The sequence below is a fragment of the Chiloscyllium punctatum genome, chromosome 11, assembly GCF_047496795.1.
Source record: "Chiloscyllium punctatum isolate Juve2018m chromosome 11, sChiPun1.3, whole genome shotgun sequence".
Classification (NCBI taxonomy): domain Eukaryota; kingdom Metazoa; phylum Chordata; class Chondrichthyes; order Orectolobiformes; family Hemiscylliidae; genus Chiloscyllium; species Chiloscyllium punctatum.
This window is the reverse complement of record NC_092749.1, coordinates 84,503,565-84,524,543: the sequence shown is the minus strand read 5'-3', so window position 1 is coordinate 84,524,543 and position 20,979 is coordinate 84,503,565. Positions and strand designations below refer to the sequence as shown.

Sequence of the window (20,979 nt, the reverse complement as noted above, 5' to 3'; positions counted from 1 at the left end):
CAAGATCCATTGCAATAAATTTTATCAGGGAATTTGAGGTTAAAAATGTATCTTTCTCAGCATAATTTTTCTACAGCCAACTATGCTTGTATGTTTTTCTTGATGGATACAAATGTTACTTGATCTGATCTTTCTCATTGCAATTGCTGGTCTGTTTTTTGACGTTACTGCACTTGTGGTACTGAACCAGAATGAGTCACAAGCCTCTACTGTTTGATCAATGCTTTAATAAATTATTACTGCACATTACCATTGTGCATGTAGACACTCTTTGGAAAAGCTATAAAGTTTAATCCCACTCCCCACTCATTTACCTCCGCATTCTTTTTTTATTTTCAAATATGTATCTGATTTCCCTTCCAGATTGGACTTTAGATTTTTTAGTAGAATATTTCATTGAGATTTAACTTCCCTTAAAGATTAATGATTAATCAAGCACTCAACTCACTTTGGTTATGGTGGATTTTTTTTCCCTTGGACTATCTCTATGACTCTATGATGAAGCAATGAGAGCTGTAGAGATACAGGTTTTGCTCCTGAATATTGCTTCAAGGCACTGTAGCTTTCAAAATTGACCTAGCATCCACATTCAACAATTCTGGGAACACCTGGCACATGTGCAGAATGTGCATACTGTTGCCAATCTCTTTGTAATGAGTGCATTTCAAATATTGGAACCAGTTATTCTTCCAGTGTAACTGCTGTGTGAAAATGTACCAGCCGTCTCATTCTTGAGAAATGCACTACACAAAATACCAGTGGATCTCAGCTGCATGGTATGGGAAAGACATTAAATTACCATGGATTGTTCAGGTAGTTGGATCCTTAATTCCAAACTTTGAGGACAAAGCAACGAATCCCTTAGACCTAAACAAAGTACGGTTAGTGTGTCATGGTGATGTTTGCAGAGAAACTCTTTACAGTAAGTAGTCCTGGTTAAATTCATTTTGAAACGTGATTAAAGCTTCAGCTTACTGTTATTCATTTGTTTAGTGAATTGAAAAGCAGAGCTCAGCCTACCATCAAAATGGAAAGTACTGTTTGCTGGAAGTATTATAGCTGATGAAAGGACATGACACAGAATTAGTGTTTCTAATGGCTCATGTAGCTTTATGAGACTCAAAGAGCCAGTTAGGACAAGGAGTACTTGATGTCCCTGCCAATACTTGTCCCTCAAACCACCAAAGAAAAGTAACTGACCATTCAACTCACTGGTGTTCCTGAACTCCTGCTGTTTAGGAGATGACTCATTGCACTTATTTGGAACTCCCTTTCACTGTATTGGAGAGACTGAGGTTTGCTGTCTTCACCTGTGAGAATCTTTGGAGCTTAGCTTCATTTCTTAGTGTTTCGCCATTTCAGGTAGATTGGGAGCTGCTTTGATTCTTTTTCATTTTATGTTCATTCCTGTTTAAGGTGATTTTTGATTTACATCTTAATATATTATTATATCTCTGACAGCTGAATGTGGAATCTTTGGTCTCTGATTGGAGATGTTCTGGCACTGGGTGGGGAACTGAAAGAAAGAGATTTCATTTGAATTAGAGTGGATTCATAAAGGCAGATAGCAATGTAATTGTGATTTGTTTGGGAGCAGAATTTGTCTCATTTGGTAGAATGTACAACCAGTGGACATATTTATGTTCACATACCAGAACTAGAGCTATTGGTATTTCCAAACTTGTACTTCCAATCTATCAAATGCTGTTCTGCAAACACAGTGGTCTCTCTCCTTCCTTCTCTCACTTTCACCTCTATCTCTGACTCTTTACTTGATTTCACTGTTTCTATGTTGGAGGATAGTCTGTTCACCAATATCCACTACAAGCTCGCTGACTACCATTGTTAGCTTGACTACATTTGTTCCCACCCTTACTCCTACAAAGGCTCCATTTCATTCTCCCAATTTCTCTGCCTCTATTGCATTTATTCTGATCTTTCGACCTTCCACAGGAATGCCTCCAATGCATTCTCCATTAGAGAACATAGAAAAGTACAGCACAGACCCTTTGGCCCACAATGTTGTGCTGAGCATTTACATTAATCTAAGATCAATCTAACCTACACACCCTTCAATTTGCTGCCGTCCATGTGCTTGTCCAGCAGTTGCTTAAATGTCCCTAATATCTCTGACTCTGTGACCACCACTGGCAGTGCGTTCCACGCACCTACCACTCTGACATCTCCTCTATACCTTCCTCTAGCCACCTTAAAATTATGACTCCTTGTGACAGCCATTTCTATCCTCGGGAAACATCTTCAGCTATCTACTCTATCTATGCCTCTCATTACCTTGTACACCTCTATCAAGTCATCTCTCATCCTTTTTCTCTCCAGTGTGAAAAGCTTGAGTTCGCTCAACCTCTCCTCTTAAGACAATATGCCCTACAATACAGGCAGCATCCTGGTAAATATCCTCTGCATTCTCTCTAAAGCATCTACATCCTTCTTATAATGAGGCAACCAGAATCCGATACGATGTTCCAAGTTTAGTCTAACCATTTTATAGAGCTGCAGCAAAACCTTGTGGCTCTTAAACTCAATCCCCCCCCTATTAATGAAAGTCAAAACACCACATGCCTTCTAAACAACCCTATCAACTTGGGTGGCAACTTCGAGGCATCTCTGTACATGGACCCCAAGATTCCGTTGCTCCTCCATACTGTCAAGAATCCTGCCTTTAACCCTGTATTCAACATTCAAATAGTGCTCCAAAAGGAATCACTTCGCATTTATCCAGGTTGAACTCAGTTTGCCACTTCTCAACCCAGCTCTGTATCCTGACAATGTCTTGTTATCGCCTGCAACAGCCCTCAACACTATCTAGCAACTCCACCAATCTTTGTGTCAAATTATCTAACCCACCTTTCCACTTCTATATCCAAGTCATTTATGAAAACTGCAAAGAGCAGAAGCCTAAGAACAGGTCCTTGCAGGACACCACTGGTCACCAACCTCCAGGCGGAATACTTTCTGTCCACTACTACTCACCTGCTTTCTTTTGGCCAGCCAATTCTGTATCCAGACAGCCAAATTTCCCTATATCCCATATCTTCTAACTTTTTCTGAATGAGCCTACCACAGAGAACCTTATCAAATGCCTTACTGAAATCCATATACACTAGATCCACTGCTCGACCTTCGTCAGCTTGTCTCGTCACATCGTCAAAGAACTCAATAAGGCTTGTGAGGCATGACCCGCCCCTTTATAAAGCCATGATGACTGCCTTTAATCAAACTGTTTTTCCAAATAGTTTTAAATCGTAACACTCAGAATCCTTTCCAGTACCTTGCTTACCACAGCCATAATACTGACTCGTCCATGATTCCCAGGGATTTTTCTGTTCCCTTCTTTGAACCAAAGAAAACATTTGCCTCCCTCCAAACATCCAGCACTACTTCCATGGAGAGTGGCGATGCAAATATCATCACCAGAGATGCAGTAATCTCATTCCTCGCTTCCCATAGTAACCTTGAATATATCTTGTTTGACTCTGGGGACTTAACAACTTGGTGCTTCCCAGAATTTCCAGCACATCCACTTTGTTAATATCAATCTGCTCAAGCCTATCAACCTGGTCCATGGTATTCTCACTGTCAGCAACAAAAAGCTCATTTAGGCTTCCCCAACCTCTTCAGACTCCAGGCACAAGGTCCCTTCGCTATCCCTTATTAGCCCTATCCTCTCTCTGATCAGTGTCTTATTCCTCATGTAAGTATAGAACGCCTTTGGGTTTTCCCTAATCCTTCCCTCCAAGGCTCTTTCATGCGCCCTCTGAGCTCTCCTCCGTCTATCTTTGAGTTGTTTTCCTAGCCTACGATCCTCTAAAGATGTGCCAGATCCTTGCTGCTTCAACCTTAAGTAAGCTCCCTTCTTCCTCTTGATGGGAAGCTCCACTTCTCTTGTCATCCAAAGCTCCTTCACCTTACTATTCTTTGCCTGTCTCAGTGAGACAACATTATCCAACACTTGCAACAAATGCTCCTTAAACATTCTCTACATTTCTCTGCATTTCCCATAGAACAATTGTTGCCGATTTATACTCCACAACTCCCACCTAATTGCAGTATAATTTCCCCTCTCCCAATTAAATGCCTTCCCACACTATCTGTTCCTATCCCTCTCCATGCCTTTGGTAAAGGTGAGGTAGTTGTGGTCACTGTTGCTGAAATGCTCTCCCACCAAGAGATCTGATACCTGGTGTGGCTTGTTGCCTAACACCAAATCCAATATGGTCTCCCCCCTAGTCAGCCTATCTCCATATTGAGTCAGGAATCCTTCCTGGACATACCTGACACAATCAGCTCCATCCAGACCATCTGCACTAAGAAGGTTCCAATCAATATTGGGGAAGTTGAAGTCACCCATAACAACAACTCTGTTACATCTACACCTTTCCAAGATCTGCTATCCAATCTGTTCTTCCATCTCTCTGCTGCTATTGGAGGGGTCTATAGAAAATGCCCAATAAAGTGACTGCTCCTTCCCTGTTACTGATTTCCACCAATACTGACTCAGTAGGCAAACCCAATTCAACAACCACCTTTTCTGCAGCTGTGATGCACTATCTCATTAACAGTGCTACTCCCCCTCATCTTTTACCCACCTCCCTGTTCTTTTTAAAAGATCTAAACCTGGAACATCCAGCAACCATTCCTGCCCCTGTGAAATTCCTGACTCCGTTACAGTCACAACATTGTAGTTTTTCCTCAACTAAGGAGTCCTCCTCCCCACCGGTGTTGACATAGTTGTCAGCTGTGTTTGATCCATATCCTCTATTTCTGCCCTCACCCTTTCCAATAACAAGAACAGGTTTCACCTTGCCCTTACTGTCCACACCAGTGTCCACATTCAAAGAATCATTTCCTGACACTGTGACCATTTCTCACAGATTGCCACCACCAAACTCAACCCTGTCCTCTATGGTCAGTTTTCCACAAGGAAGTTCCCTCCCTGACATCCTCATCCACTCTCCCATCACCATCTATCCTAACGCTGCAGGCCACTTACTCTACCTCCAAATTGGGATCTTCTCATGGGATTGCAGAGAGTGTAATAGTAGACCTTTGACCTCCACCCTCCTTAATGTCCACTGCTCCAAACACATTGAAGCAGCGATTTACTTCTACTTTCAATCTAGTCTACTGCGTTTGTTGTTCACAATGCAGCCTCTTTTGTATTGACAATATCCAATACAGACTGAATGACCATTTTGTAGTAAACCTCTACTCTACTCTGTAAGAAAGACCCTGACCTTCCACTTGCTTGTCTTTTCAATACACCGTCTTTCTCCCATGCTATCGTTTTCATCCTCCGCCTGCACCTTTCCAAGATCTGCTATCCAATCTGTTCTTCCATCTCTCTGCTGCTATTGGAGGGTTCTATAGAAAACACTCAATAAAGTGACTGCTCCTTCCCTGTTACTGACTTCCACCAATACTGACTCAGTAGGCAAACCCATCTGTACCAGCAAAGCTGATTATACGTTTGAAGAGCAGCACCACATCTTCCGCAGTTGCAACCTTCAGGACTCAAAATTTTATATCTGTAAGTTCAAAGTAAGAATTCTGTCATCCATTTTGGTTCACCCCTGCGTGCACATCCTGTTTTTAAGCTTACTGCCTTTGGTCTCAGCAGAGCTGGCATGTTGTCAACTAGGCAAAAGTGAGGACTGCAGATGCTGGAGATCAGAGTCAAGAGTGCGATGCTGGAAAGATACAGCAGGTCAGGCAGCATCCAAGGAGCAGGAGAATCAACGTTTTGGCAATAAGCCCTTCAAGAAATATCCAAACCTACCATTAATACCTAATTACATTTGATCTTCTTCCATGTTCTCTCAGTCTGCCATGTTCTCACTGTGTTCGTTCTTGTCAACAGAAGTCCTGAAGTCCAGGCTACAAAGGCAGCAGCTGGCACAAAGAAATATGATCTCGCCAAATGGAAATATGCTGAACTGCGAGATGTCATCAACACCTCTTGTGGTAAGAATCCTCTCAATCTAACAATGTTTTCCTCTTGGCTGCAGTTCATGGCTCAAGTCCATTTAAGAGTGGTATTGGTTCACTTGAGACAGTGGCATCCCAACTAAAGATTATGTCTTTATATTTATTTAATATCAGTATATTTCCAATAAACTGATTTTTAGAATTGCTATATTTTATGCTTTATCAAGGTACAGTAGAATGTCATTCTTGTCAGTAACGTAATAACTGAAATAAGATGTGATTGCACTGGAGGGGGTATAATGGTGATTCATCAGGATTTTGCCTGGGGTGAAGCACTTTAGCCATGAAGAGAGGCTGGATAGGCTCAGGTTGTTTTCTTTGCAGCAGAGAAGGCTGATGGAGGGACCTGATCGAGGGGCATGGAGAGGGTGGATAGGGAGCGGCTGCTCCTTGCAGTTGAAGGGTCAGTATCGAAGGGGCACAATTTTAAGGTGTAGGACAGGAGATTTAGAGGGAACTTGAGGAAATTTCTTTTCAGCTAGAAGGTGAAGGGAATCTAGAATGCACTGCCTGGGAGTATTGTTAGATTAGATTAGATACTTTACAGTATGGAAACAGGCCCTTTGGCCCAACAAGTCCACACCGACCCTCCTAAGAGCAACCCACCCAAACCCATTCCCATGCCCTACATTTACCCCCGACTAATGCACCTAACACTATGGGCAATTTAGCATGGCCAATTCACCTGACTTGCACATCTTAGGATTGTGGGACGAAACCGGAGCACCCGGAGGAAACCCATGCAGACACGGGGAGAATGTGCAAACTCCACACAGTTGCCCAAGGCTGGAATCGAACACGGGTCCCTGGCGTTGAGACAGCAATGCTAACCACTGAGTCACCATGTTGCCCACTGACTATGATTGTGGGAAATTAACCTTTGCTTATTTACATCCTCGCTTAACCTGCGGCCAACATGACTCCGTCTTATTTCTATGCGCTTTTCCACCTTTTCTAGCTGAATGGAACTGCCTCTTGCTCTGTTCCACTGTCCACTATGCAGTGATCACCAGAGCTTCTTCATTGTTTCTGGGTCCCCAATGATTTATCTTTGGCCTTCCCTTCTTATTGCCATTTCCCTGATGCATGACGTCATCATCTGCAGATACGCAATTAAATTCCATAGGTTTGTTGGAAACACTCAGTTTTATGTCTCTTCTGGCTTTCTTGACCACCTCCGCTTTCCTTGCACTATTAAACTGCTGATCCAACATGCAATTTTAGATCAGCATTAGTTTCCTTCAGTTCAGTGTTGGTAAAGCTGAAGCCCCTGTTTTAGGCCTGGCTAACAAAACTCCATTCTTGTTGCGGAATCCACTCCCTTCCACACTGCTTTCCCAAACTGAACCAGATTGTTTATTATCTTGATATCCAAGCTGAACCTACCCCTCCATTACACAGACCACCCTTGATTCACCTCTACGACACCGCTCAATACGATCACTGCTATAGCTAACCTTGGGCTGAAGTCCTGATTGAATTTTTTTACCCCCTCGAGGCTCAACTATTCCTATACACTCCCCAATATTTCATTGTCCATCTTCTGTAGTCCCAATTTCCCACCATCCCTGTGCTCACTTGTGTATCTGACTGTCTCAAACTTTAAAATAAACTTGTATTTTAAATTTTTACTATAAAGTGAAAATACAAAATGTGGAAATTACTAAGTCTAGCAACATAGTGAACTGAAAAACTCAGTTAACCGCTATCTGCTTACAACTGCTGAGCATTTCTGGAAATTTGTTTCTGATTTGTCTTTCTGGCTTTTGTGTTGACATTCTTGTTTGTTTGTAGGTTGTTGCACTTCCCATCCCTGTTAGTGACCTGTCCATCTCAATTCACTCCACTACTACAAATTGTACAGATAGCTGAAGGGACCTTATGCATTAGAATATGTTTCCTTGAGCCACTCCATTTAGAGGCATAGAGATGTACTGCATGGAAACAGACCTTTGTTCCAACTTGTCCATGCTGATCAGATATCCTATATTAATCTAGTCCCGTTTGCCAGCACTTGACCCATATCCCTCCTAACCCGTTCCTATTCATCTACCCATCCAGATGCTTTTTAAAGGTTGTAATTGTACTAGACTCCACACTTCCTCTGGCAACTCATTCTATACATGCACCACCACCTGCATGAGAAAGATGCCCCTTAGATTCCTTTTAGATCTTCCCTTCTCACCCTAAATCTATGCCCTCCAGTCTAGACTCCCCCACTCCAGGGAAAAGACCTTGTCTATTTATCCTATCCCATGTCCCTCATGATTTTATAAATGTCTATAAGGTCAGCCCTCAGTCTCCAACACTCCAGGGAAAACAGCCTCCATATATTCACCTCTCCCTATAGCTCAACCCCTCCAACCCTAGCAGGATCCTTGTAAACCTTTTCTGAATCCCTTTCAAGTTTCACAACATCCTTCCGAGAGGTGGGAGAATTGCACGCAATACTCCAAACGTGGTGCAACGAATGTCCTGTCCTGTTGCAACATGACCTCCTAACTCCTATAGTCAATGCTCTGACCAAACTCCGCCATCTTCTCCAACTCCCTTTTCTACTTTATGTCCCACTATTTCTATCAAATTTTTATGCATCCTTCCAAAAAACCTGTTCTTTGTTTTTAGCGTGCCTGCCTAATTATATTGCTGGGAATGTTTTCTTGGTTAATTGTGTTTATAATTAACTTCAACTCCCTAGTCTATAGAACATAAATATCAGGCAAGTTTCCTGTATCTGACTACACTCTTCTGGAAAGTGCACGAATGTGACTATCCGGTAAACCCATACTAAAGCATAACTGAGAATCTCTCATGACTAAACAAATTTCTGATGTACAAAGTCTGGATTCAGAGATAATTGAACAAACAATGTTATTCATGTGTGTGTTGATGTCTGAAGATGGGGAAGGAGAAGAATTGGACAACCCTAAGACAAGGAGCTGTGTTTTTGTATTCAGAAAGATGGCTGTGCCTGAACTACTTCTTTCTTTACCGACTTGTTTTCCTCCAAAGCTGCAACCGCAAAACATTCCTGTCACAAGGGGAGCAGTGATCTAACAGGTTGTTAACATTATAGTGCAAGCAAGGTAGATGCACATTCTTCAAGAACTTGCTTATCGCATCACTTTGGGAGAGTTCCCTCTCATTATTGCACTTTCAGAAGTGACCAACAGAAGAACTCTTCCTGGTTGGATGTCAATGAAGAATGGGGTCTTCATTGAATAAATATGTCCCCAGTCCTTCCTTGAAGAATCTGACTGTACTCAATTATGTACGTTACTGCAGATATTGAGCTGTTAGCAGCATGCAGAGAGGAATTCCATCGGCGGCTGAAGGTCTATCATGCCTGGAAATCCAGAAATAAAAAGCGCAATGCTGAAGCAGAACAACGTGCTCCAAAATCAGTTACTGATTATGGTAAGAACTGGAGTAATTGAGCACGTAATGAAATTTGAACTTGTCAATTCTATTGGATTCTATTTACATCTGGCTTTTTGATGACTGGTCTGTGTATCTTTCTTTAATATTTGGTTCTTTCCCTGTTTTTGAACTTCCCATTCTGCTTGTTTCCTTATGTCTCCTTAGCGTTCTTTCTTTGGATTTGTATCAGTGTTTTGGTTAATACTTACCTCTTCAATAACATGACTCTAAAAGAAAAATTAGATGCTTATTTCATGTTGTTTGGAAAAATTTGTACTTGACATTTCTTAGACCAAAACAGTGGGGTACGCTTTGAAAGAATTTAATTGACTGACTGGAAATCTTTGGCTGTTCTGAAATCATAAAAAGTAGCTGGTAAATTTGCACCTTTTTTCCCTTTTAACTTTCCATTATAAGAAATAGTTTTTATATGAATCAGAAGAAGAACCATCCCAAGCTGCTTTAGAGATTGAATCCAAAGTCTCCTCTGATTCAACTTCTAAAGCAGCTTGGGATGGTTTTTCTATGTCAAAGCTATAAGAAAATGAAATACAGATTGCATGTTTTCTAATAGCTATATTTAATAAACAGTAATTGTGGGATTAAGGGAGTTGTGAAGTCTGCTGTTCCTACATTATTGAAGATTTTCATTCCTGGTTACAGCTGCCAGTTTAATTCTGAAGTCCAAGTCTGATCCATATTGTCATGCAATATGCTTATTCATTTACAACAGCTCGGCAAAATCCCCCTCAGTTACAAGCTCGGCAGCAGGAGATTGCTCAGAATCGGACCCAGCGCTATTTCCGCATCCCATTTATCCGTCCAGCTGACCAGTACAAAGAGCCCCAGAACAAGAAGAAAGGCTGGTGGTACGCCCATTTTGATGGACCTTGGATTGCACGTCAGATGGAACTGCATCCAGACAAAGCCCCCATACTCCTGGTAGCTGGTAGGTGTCTGTGTGTGTGACAGCCGTCTTTCTGTGAACTGTATGCATGAACTCTGCTTTTTACAAACCTTTACACACTTTACAATAAATCCTCATCTCTAATCTATTTGACATAAGCTTGTGTCTGGTACGGCGCATTAATTTTATCCTTGAATATTTAGTATGGAAGCACCTTCTTGGTAGCAATGAATCATCAAGTGCACTGTAACGTGTCTGGTGTAAGTAATACTTTCAAATTAGAAAGTAGGCCGAAAGTTTTCTTATTGTTTTTGCTCGCTGTCCTCTAGCTATTTTTAAATATGTGTTCATTGACCCTTAAAGATACATTTGTTAAAGTTCCCAGATCTTTTTTCTCTGCCTCTTTAAGTGTTTTTTTTCCACCTAATGGGTGGTTTAATGTTATTCTCTATGTTCTCATTTATAACTGTTTTTAAAAGAAAGATCCCAATCTCCTGTCTACCTTATATATTGGAGCATTGTCTCCAGTACTACTACTAAAAGAGTCATGAAGTCCTACAAGCATGGAGACAGACCCTTTGGCCCAAACTGGTCCATGCCGAACAAAATGTCTCTTTGTGCTAGCCCTGTTTCTCTGCACTTGACCCATATCCTTTTAAACCTTTCCTATTCATGTATTTGTCCAAATGCCTTTTAAATCGGTATTAATGTATCCGTGGGGAGAAAGTGAGGACTGCAGATGCTGGAGATCAGAGCTGAAAATGTGTTGCTGGAAAAGCGTAGCAGGTCAGGCAGCATCCAAGGAACAGGAGAATCGACGTTTCAGGCATGAGCCCTTCTTCAGGAACGAAGGGCTGAAGAAGGGCTTGTGCCTGAAACATTGATTCTCCTGCTCCTTGGATGCTAGCTGACCTGCGCTTTTCCAGCATCACATTAATGTATCCGCTTCAACCACTTCCGTTGGCAACTCATTCCATATGCTTACCACCCTGTGAGGGAGAAAAACATCATTCCATATGCTTACCACCCTGTGTGTTGCCCTTCTGGTTTGCTTTTATTCTTTCCCCTCTAAGCTTAATGGGATACCCTCTAGACCTCAATTCCCAACACTGAGAAAAAGACTGAATGTATTTACCTGTCCATGTCTCTCATGATCTTATACACATCAATAAGATCTCCCCTCCGTCTCCTCCGCTCGAAAGAAAAGAAGGCCTAGCCAGTCCAATCTCTCCCTAATAACTCAGTCCATTGAGTGCTGGCAACATCCTTGTAAATTTCTTCTGCACCCTTTCCAATTTAATAACATCCTTCCTATAGCAAGGTGACCAAAACTGAACACAATACTCCGAGTGGGGCCTCACCAACGTCCCGTACAACTGCAACATAATTTCCCAAATTCTATGCTCAATGCCCTGACTGATGAAGGCCAGTGTACCAAAAGCCACTTTCACAGCCCTGTCTACCTGTGACTTCACTTTCAACGAGCCGTGCACCTGAACTCCAAGGTTCCTCTGTTCCGCTATACTCCTTAAAGTCTGACCATTCAACATGAATCTCCTACCTAGATTTGACTTTCCAAAATGTAAGACCTCACACTTATCTACGTTAAACTCATTTGCCATTTCTTGGCCCACTTCCCCAGCTGATTGAGGTCCTGCTGCAATTTCTGATAACCGTCCACACTGTCCATGATACCGCCTATTTTACTGTCATCTGCAAACTTACTAATCGTGCCTTGTACATTCTCATCCAAATCATTTGATATAGATATCAAACAGTAATGGGCTCAGTACTGACACCTGAGGTTGTCTACTAGCCATAAGCCTCCAGTCTGATCGGCATCCTTCTACTATTCCCCTCTGCTTCCTATCCTCAAGCCAATTGTGTATCCAGTTTGCCCGCTCCCCCTGGGTTCCATGTGATCTAACCTTCCAGAGCTTTATCAAAGGCCTTACTGAATTCCATATGGACTATGTTTAATGCCCTACCCTCATCAACCTTTCTTGTCACTTCATCAAAGAACTCTAATAAATTTGAGGCATGATCTCCCCCACACACAGCCATGCTGACTGCTCCTAATCAAACCCTGTCTTTCCAAATGCATGCACAGCTTATCTCTCAGAATATTCTGAAGTAACACACAGATGTTAGGCTTACTGATCTATAGTTCCCAGGTTTTTCTTTGCAGCCATTCTTAAATAAGGGCACAACATTCTCTACACTCCAGACTTCCAGGACCTCACCGTGGCTAATTCCTTGAACATGGGTGAGGACCTGGAGGACTGAAGAATTGCTAATGTTATCCCCTTGTTTAATAAGGGTAGCAGGGATAATCCAGGTAATTATAAACCTGTGAATCTGACGTCAGTGGTAGGGAAGCTGCTGGAGAAGATACTGAAGGATAGGATCTATTCCCATAAAATGGGGGGAAAAAAATGGGCTTATCAGTAATAGGCAATATGTTTTTGTGCAGGGAAGGTCACGTCTTACCAACTTAATCGAATCTTTTGAGGAAATGACAAAGTTGATTGAGGGAAGGGCTGCAGATGTCATATACATGGACTTCAGTCAGGCATTTGATAAGGTTTCCCATGATAGGCTGATGGAGATGGTGAAGTTGCATGGGGTCCAGGGTGAACTCGTTAGATGGCTTAAGAACTGGCTGGGCAACAAGAGAGCAAGAGGGAGATGTAGTGGAAGGGAGTTTGTTAAAATGGCGAACTATGACGAGTGGTGTTCCACAGGGATCCGTGCTAGGATCACTGTTGTTTGTGATGTACATAAATGATTTGGAGGGTGTAGGTGGTCTGATTAGCAAGTTTACAGATGACCCTAAGATTGGTGAAGTAGCAGATAGTACAGCAGAATATAGATAGGAGAATTGGGCAGAGAAATGGCAGGTGCAGTTAAATCTGAGCAAATGTGAGGTGATGCATTTTGGAAGATCCAATTCATGAGTAATCTATATAGTAAATGGAGAAATTCTGGGGAAAATTAATGTACAAGGAGATCGGGGTGTTCAGGTCCATTGTTCCTGAAGGTGGCAACGCATGCCAACAGAGTAGTCAAGAAGGCATATGCATGCTTTCCTTCATCGGATGGGGTATTGAGTAGGAGTTAGCAGATCACGATACAGTAGCATAAGATTTTGGTTTGGCCATATTTGGAATACTGTGTACAGTTCTGGTTGCCACATTATCGGAAGGATGTGAATGCTTTGGAGAGGGTGCATTGGAGGTTCACCAGGATGTTGCCTGGTATGGAGGGTGCTAGCTATGAAAAAGATTGAGTAGATTAGGGTTATTTTCATTAGAAAGACTGAGGTTAAGGGGGGACTTGATTGAGGTCTGTAAAATCATGAGAGATATAGACGAGGTGGGTAACAAGAAACTTGCCCCCACAGTGGGGATTCAATTACAAGGGGTCACGACTTCAAAGTGAGACAGGGGAAAGTTCTTTATGCAGACGGTGGTGGTTGCCTGGAACACATTGCCAGTGGAAGTGGTAGAGGTGGGAACAATAGTGCCATTTAAGATGTATCTAGGCAGATACATGAATGAGCAGGGAGCAAAGGGATATGGACTCTTAGAAAATAGGTAACACATTTAGATAGAAGATTTGGATCAGCGCAGGCATGGAGGGCCAAAGGGCCTGTTCCTATGCTGTAATTTTCTTTGTTCACTGTTCTTTGCTGCAAAAATATCAGCCAGGGCCCCTACAGTTTCTTCTCTCGCCTCTTGCAGTTTTCTTGGGTATATCTGGTCAAGACCAGGAGATTTATCCACCTTCATACGTTCTAATGCATCCAACATTACCTCTGCTCTTATGGACTGTCCCTAAGATATCACCAGTAACTTCAAGTTCCCAAGTCTTCATGTCCTTTTCCACGGTAAACAGAGAGGAGAAATATTCATTGAGGATGTTGCCCATCTTCTGAGGTTCAACACATACATGAACACTTGCTCCTTGAGAGGCCCTATATTCTCTCTAGTTATTCTTTTTCCTTTAATACACTTAAAGTACTTCTTTGGGTTCATCCTAATCTTCTCAGCCAAGGCTATCTTGTGTCCCCTTTTTTGTACTCCTGATTTCCTTCGGTGAGCTCCTATGTTCCCCACATACCTCCAGAGATATTATTTAATTCTAGCTGCCTGTACCTGAGCCATGCTTCCTCCTTTTTCTGGTCTAGGCCTCAATATCTCTTGTCATCCAGGGTTCCCTATTCCTGCCAACCTTGCTCTTCACCCTCCAAGGAATGTATATATCTTGAACTCTAGCGATCTCACTTTTAAAGGCCACTTGCCTGTACAGCACATTGGTCAGGCCTGAGCTTATAAGCAACAAGTAACAGGTAAGAGGTAGGGTGCCAGTGAGCAGGAGAGGCCATTCCAAAATGGCACCGATTGGATCTCACAGACTTAGTCATTTGAGTTGTAGATATTTTGCTGTCAACCTTTTCAGAGGTTCTGTGACCCACCTTTAGAACAGGTGGGACTTGAACTCAGGCCTCCTGGTGCAAAGGTAGGGATACTACCACTGCACCAGAGGAAACCCCAGTCAGTTGTATTCCACACTGAAGTCCTTAACTTCCCTGGATGTATTTCCAGGAATATCTTCCCTCAGCACAGCTGTTATTTGGGTGGAACTGAGAAATAAGAAAGGGATGATCACCTTATTGGGATTGTATTGTAGATCCCCCAATAGTCAGAGGGAAATTGAGAAACAAACTTGTAAGGAGATCTCGGCTATCTGTAAGAATAATAGGGTGGTGATGGTAGGGGATTTTAACTTTCCAAATGTCGACTGGGACTGCCATAGTGTTAAAGGTTTAAATGGAGAGGAATTTCTTAATTGTGTACAAGACAATTTTCTGATTCAGTATGTGGATGTACCTAATAGAGAGAGTGCAAAACTTGACCTACTCTTGGGAAATAAGGCAGGGCAGGTGAGTGAGGTGTCAGTGGAGGAGCACTTTAGGTCCAGCGACCATAATTCTATTCGTTTTAAAATAGTGATGGAAAAGGATAGACCAGATCTAAAAATTGAAGTTCTAAATTGGAGAAAGGCCAATTTTGACGGTATTAGGCACGAACTTTCGAAAGCTGATTGGAGGCAGATGTTTGCAGGTAAAGGGATGACTGGAAAATGGGAAGCCTTCAGAAATGAGATAACAAGAATCCAGAGAAAGTATATTCTTGTCAGGGTGAAAGGTAAGGCTGGTAGTTATAGGGAATGCTGGATGACTAAAGAAATTGAAGGTTTGGTTAAGAAAAAGAAGGAAGCATATGTCAGGTATAGACAGGATAGATCGAGTGGATCCTTAGAGTATAAAGAAAGTAGGAGTATACTTAAGAGGGAAATCAGGAGGGCAAAATGGGGACATAGCTTTGGCAAATAGAATTAAGGAAAATCCAAAAGGGATTTTACAAATATTTTAGGGACAAAAGGGTAACTAGGGAGAGAATAGGGCCCCTCAAAGATCAGGAAGGTGGCCTTTGTGTGGAGCCACAGAAAATGGGGGAGACACTAAATGCATATTTTGCATCAGTATTTACTGTGGAAAAGGATATGGAAGATATAGACTGTAGGGAAATAGATGGTGATATCTTGCAAAATGTCCAGATTACAGAGGAGGAAGTGCTGGATGTCTTGAAATGGTTAAAAGTGGATAAATCCCCAGGACCTGATCAGGTGTACCCGAGAACTCTGTGGGAAGCTAGAGAAGTGATTGCTGGTTCTCTTGCTGAAATATTTGTATCATCGATAGTCACAGGTGAGGTGTCGGAAGACTGCAGATTGGCAAACGTGCCACTGTTTAAGAAGGGCAGTAAAGACAAGCCAGGGAACTATAGACCGGTGAGCCTGACCTCCGTGGTGGGCAAGTTGTTGGAGGGAATCCTGAGGGACAGGATGTACATGTATTTGGAAAGGCAAGGACTGATTCGGGATAGTCAACATGGCTTTGTGCGTGGGAAATCATGATTGAGTTTTTTGAAGAAGTAACAAAGAAGATTGATGAGGGCAGAGCAGTAGATGTGATCTATATGGACTTCAGTAAGGCGTTCAACAAGGTTCTCCATGGGAGACTGGTTAGCAAGGTTAGATTTCATGGAATACAGGGAGAACTAGCCATTTGGATACAGAACTGACTCAAAGGTAGAAGACAGAGGGTGGTGGGGAGGGTTGTTTTTCAGACTGGAGGCCTGTGAACTCTACTTTTTGTCATTTACATAAGTGATTTAGATGCGAGCATACGATGTACAGTTAGTAAGTTTGCAGATGACGCCAAAATTGGAAATGTAGTTGACAGATGGGCCAATGGGCTGAGAAGTGGCAGATGGAGTTTAATTCAGATAAATGTGGGGTGCTGCATTTTGGGAAAGCAAGTCTTAGCAGGACTTATACACTTAATGGTAAGGTCCTAGGGAGTGTTGCTGAACAAAGAGACCTTGGAGTGCAGGTTCATAGCTCCTTGAAAGTGGAGCCACAGGTAGATAGGATAGTGAAGGCGGCGTTTGGTATGCTTTCCTTTATTGGTCAGAGTATTGAGTGCTGGAGTTGGGAGGTCATGTTGCGGCTGTACAGGATATTGGTTAGGCCACTGTTGGAATATTGCATGCAATTCTGGTCTCCTTCTTATCGGAAAGATGTTGTGAAACATGAAAGGGTTCCGAAAAGATTTACAAGGGTGTTGCCAGGGTTGGAGGACCTGAGCTACAGGGAGAGGCTGAAAAGGCTGAGGCTGTTTTCCCTGGAGTGTCAGAGGCTGAGGGGTGACCTTATTGAGATTTATAAAATTATGAGGGGCATGGATAGGGTAAATAGACAAAGTCTTTTCCCTGGTGTTGGGGAGTCCAGAACTAGAGACCTAAGGGGCAACATTTTCACGCAGAGGGTGGTACGGGTATGGAATGAGCTGCCAGAGAATGTGGTGAAGGTTGGTACAATTGCAACATTTTTAGAGGCATTTGGATGGGTATATGAATAGGAAGCGTTTGGAGGGATATGGGCCAGGTGCTGGTAGGTAGGACTAGGTTGGGATGGGATATCTGGTCAGCATGGACAGGTTGGACCGAAGATTCTGTTTCCATGCTGTTCATCTCTATGACTCTATCTATCCAGGTTAACCAGTTAACTGTAATTTTCAGCATTTTGGCCCAGTATAAATTGCAGCCACTATTGCATGGATTTTCTTTCACATGGAGACACTCCTTCCTGATGAAGGGCTTTTGCCCAAAAGTGTCAACTTTCTGTTCCTTGGATGCTACCTGACCTGCTGTGCTTTTCCTGCGTCACCCTTTTCAACTCAAAGTCTTAATACAAAGTCACTACTAATCACTAGATTCATATGATTAACCTTGAATACTTTGTTGGAATGCTGACATTTAGCCTGCAGAGAAACTTTTCAGTTTGATTTAATGCCATATAAAAGTGTATTCAAACCTTGGGAACTAATGTTACTGCCTTTAGGATTTACTACCTGCATCTCTTCCTTTCTAGACTGGAACGATTAGCTTTCTCCTCTTCTGTAGGTTTCACAAAATATTTCTGCATTATATTTTAGGTAAGGATGACATGGAGATGTGTGAGCTAAGCCTGGATGAGACGGGGCTCACTCGGAAACGAGGAGCTGAGATCCTACCACGGCAGTTTGAAGAAGTGTGGGAGCGTTGTGGTGGAGTCACGTATCTCCGCAATGCAATTGAGAGCAAGCAAGCCAGGCCCACATACGCCACAGCAATGCTCCAGAACCTTATGCAGTAGAATGGAATAGTTTTTGCCCTCATTACAAGTAGTGGTTTAGATGAAAAGACTTGTGAATGGAACAAAGGGAAGACTACTCCTCCCTGACAAAAATAGATCTCTGAGCTTGAAATAAATGTTTTTTTAACTTCCAGAATTCATGAGCACTATGTTGTGCAATGGTAATGAGTAAAACTAATCAAATAAAATTAGGAATAATATTCGGTGACACTAACCCAATTTCCTTAAAATTGTGTAGTAAACAATCGGGAGTAATGCATCTGGAGTGAATCACGGTTTATCAAAAATGCCACAGTGACATTTGCGATATTAAGCAAAGAATGAAGGTGGCTGATCTACAATGTGTTAGTTCTTTCAAAGTCCTATTTGTTGCGAAATATATGGTTTTATCCAGAGTAGTTTAAAAATCCGCATGCTATCACTTTTGATTGAATTGTTAGATGTTATTTGTTGCTTTGTAAAAGACCGTAATGGGAACAGCTGCTACTGTCCATGACCAACAATTTAGAGACCCTAATTCAGTAGTTTGAACACTGATATCACATTTCACAGCTAGATTATAAAGATATACTTGAAGGTTGCAGTTTTCTGGAATTATGAAATAACCTGCAATCCTTATAATTAGTGGGTCCTGATATTGGGTTCTTAAAAAAAAACCTATTTATTTCAAGCCCTACAATTTTGGATAATCATGTTGTGCCTCTTTGACCCAAATAGATTTTGTTAATTGTAGAATGTTTTATTAATTTCTAATTATGTGATGTTTCTTTTGTGTCGTGAAGTCTTTTTTTTGGTGTATTCTAATAATCAAACACATTGACCTTCCATAAACACTACAGTGAAATATCTTAAAACTGGAACTGTAATGCTTTTTGTACCAGACCCTTCCTTTCAAACAATCTGTTCCTGGAAATGGTTGGGGAATCTTGCAATTTCCCAGATAAGTTAAGCATTGTGCTGTATCTTCTTTAGCTTCTCATGAAAGAAGTATAATCTTTAAGAATGAGCAGGAACACAAGCTTTTCCTTTAATATCTCCAGTAAAATTTGATTTCACTCCTTTCACCATTTCAACTTACTAAAGCCATATGCAGAAAGTTTTTCTTGCTGAAGTTAATGGTGACAAGTTGCCTTTTCAGAGATTTGGATAAAAGCAACTTCCCAGTCTGAAAGATGGAGTCTGTTGGCTCCTTTTGTGTCCTTTCATTGCTGTTGAAATTAAAAGAAATGCATTATCTCTGCAGATGGGATTTGTGTACAGCTGACTAGAACAGGGGAATAAAAGTGTCAGCCTCTGAAAGTAGGCCAGCATAGTCTTGCACTGCATGGCAGTTATAGTTTTTGTGGAAACCCCCAATCTCTCTTTTGTCAAAGTCTTTAACTTGATAACTGGGTAGAATTTGCTGTAAGTAGGCTGGTTATTTATTTATGATTTCAAATGTGCAAAGTGATTCTCTAATGATCTGATCTACAAGCTCGACCTGAAAACAACAGTTCATGTTTTCATGATTCTTCCTGAACCACTTGGAACAAAGTCTGTTAAGATTTTACACAGTTTTACCATTTGATTTTGAATGATCTGTTTTCAATGGTGGCATACAGAAAATAAACACATTCCTTACCTGATGTCTTGGAACATGTTTATGCTTTTGTATCTTTTGCTGATGGTGTCAACTCTTCTGGTAAATTATGTATTGTTTCATTTTTTGAAGCCAGGAATGGGGTTTGACTATCTAACCCATTTTACAATACTTTTTTGTTGAATATGTGTCACTAGTAGCATAGTCAATGACCTCTTTAGTCACTTACTTGACTTCATGAAGGTGTGATCATAAAGTTGAAGTGTCTTGATGCCATGCTCATTATTTCATTCAGTTTGTCGATGGATTGTGTGTCATGGCTTTTTAAAGTCTCCTCACTATCCTGAGCAATGTTAACTGTTTCATATTGTGCTATTGATAATTGTATTTGAAACAGGAACTTCCCTGTGAATATATTATGGATTTCAATATGTATTTGTAACAATCACATTTCCAATAGTGCTGTAATACCCTGTCTCGTATGAAATCTGGTACGAGCTATTCTAGTCTCTCAAGTGATCATCTCAAAAGGTCAGGCAGTGCATGGGATCTTCATTCCCCGCGAGCTGCAAAATCTCCATGTCTGAGCTGATGCCCTGGATACCATATCTGTTTTCCTTATTGTTCAGTATAGACCAAGACACAAATGTTACTAAAAGAAAGCTATGAATTAATTAATTCAACTTTACTGACTCACTAGAATGTACATTATTTTTGATTAATCGATTTTCTTGAATTGCTCTAGGGTTATTTATTATAATTCACATAAAACACCATTTAGAAAAAAATCCTGTTTGGCGTAACCAGTTCTGATTTTATTTACTCAATTACTTTTTCAATTGATACAACAGTGATGACCATTAATTTCATTCATGTGAAACCTTTATGCCCAATCCAATATGATCACATTTTTAAAACATTGAACAAGCTCCTCAATTTATCTAAATTATGAAAACCTTTTTTAAGGAGCTGTTTTCCCTGAATATGACCTAATTCTGTTTTAATCATTTCAAAATGATTCCAAATTAGTCCTGTTGGACTGGTCTTGTTTTAAGAAAATAAAATTAAACCTAGACAAAACATTTCTGTTTGCTACCTAAGTACCACATAAGTTTTCCCTTAGAGAAAATTTAACCGTCTCCATAAACTTCAGTTCTATTTCACTCTTTCATTGCTGAAAAGAATAGTTCTTTCAATTAATCTTAAATTCCAATTTCAGAAGCAAGTTGTGCCCAGACTTGGTGATTTACATTAGAGATAACTGTTTGCAGTGTTTGCAAATTTGTCCCATTTCCAGTACCCT

General features: G+C 41.3%; 1 protein-coding gene across 7 annotated transcripts in view; it reads left to right on the top strand.

The window, feature by feature from the left end:
* Positions 1-19,722, top strand: part of myo6a (myosin VIa) — a 256,768-nt gene extending 237,046 nt beyond the window's left edge. For all 7 annotated transcript variants that reach the window (XM_072581151.1, XM_072581145.1, XM_072581147.1 and 4 more), the window contains 4 exons: positions 5,879-5,982; positions 9,292-9,423; positions 10,160-10,375; positions 17,898-19,722. In XM_072581151.1, the coding sequence (XP_072437252.1) occupies positions 5,879-5,982; positions 9,292-9,423; positions 10,160-10,375; positions 17,898-18,097 (652 nt within the window). In that variant the 3' untranslated portion in view covers positions 18,098-19,722. The remainder of the gene's footprint in view (positions 1-5,878; positions 5,983-9,291; positions 9,424-10,159; positions 10,376-17,897) is intronic.
* The last annotated feature ends 1,257 nt before the right edge of the window (positions 19,723-20,979 follow it).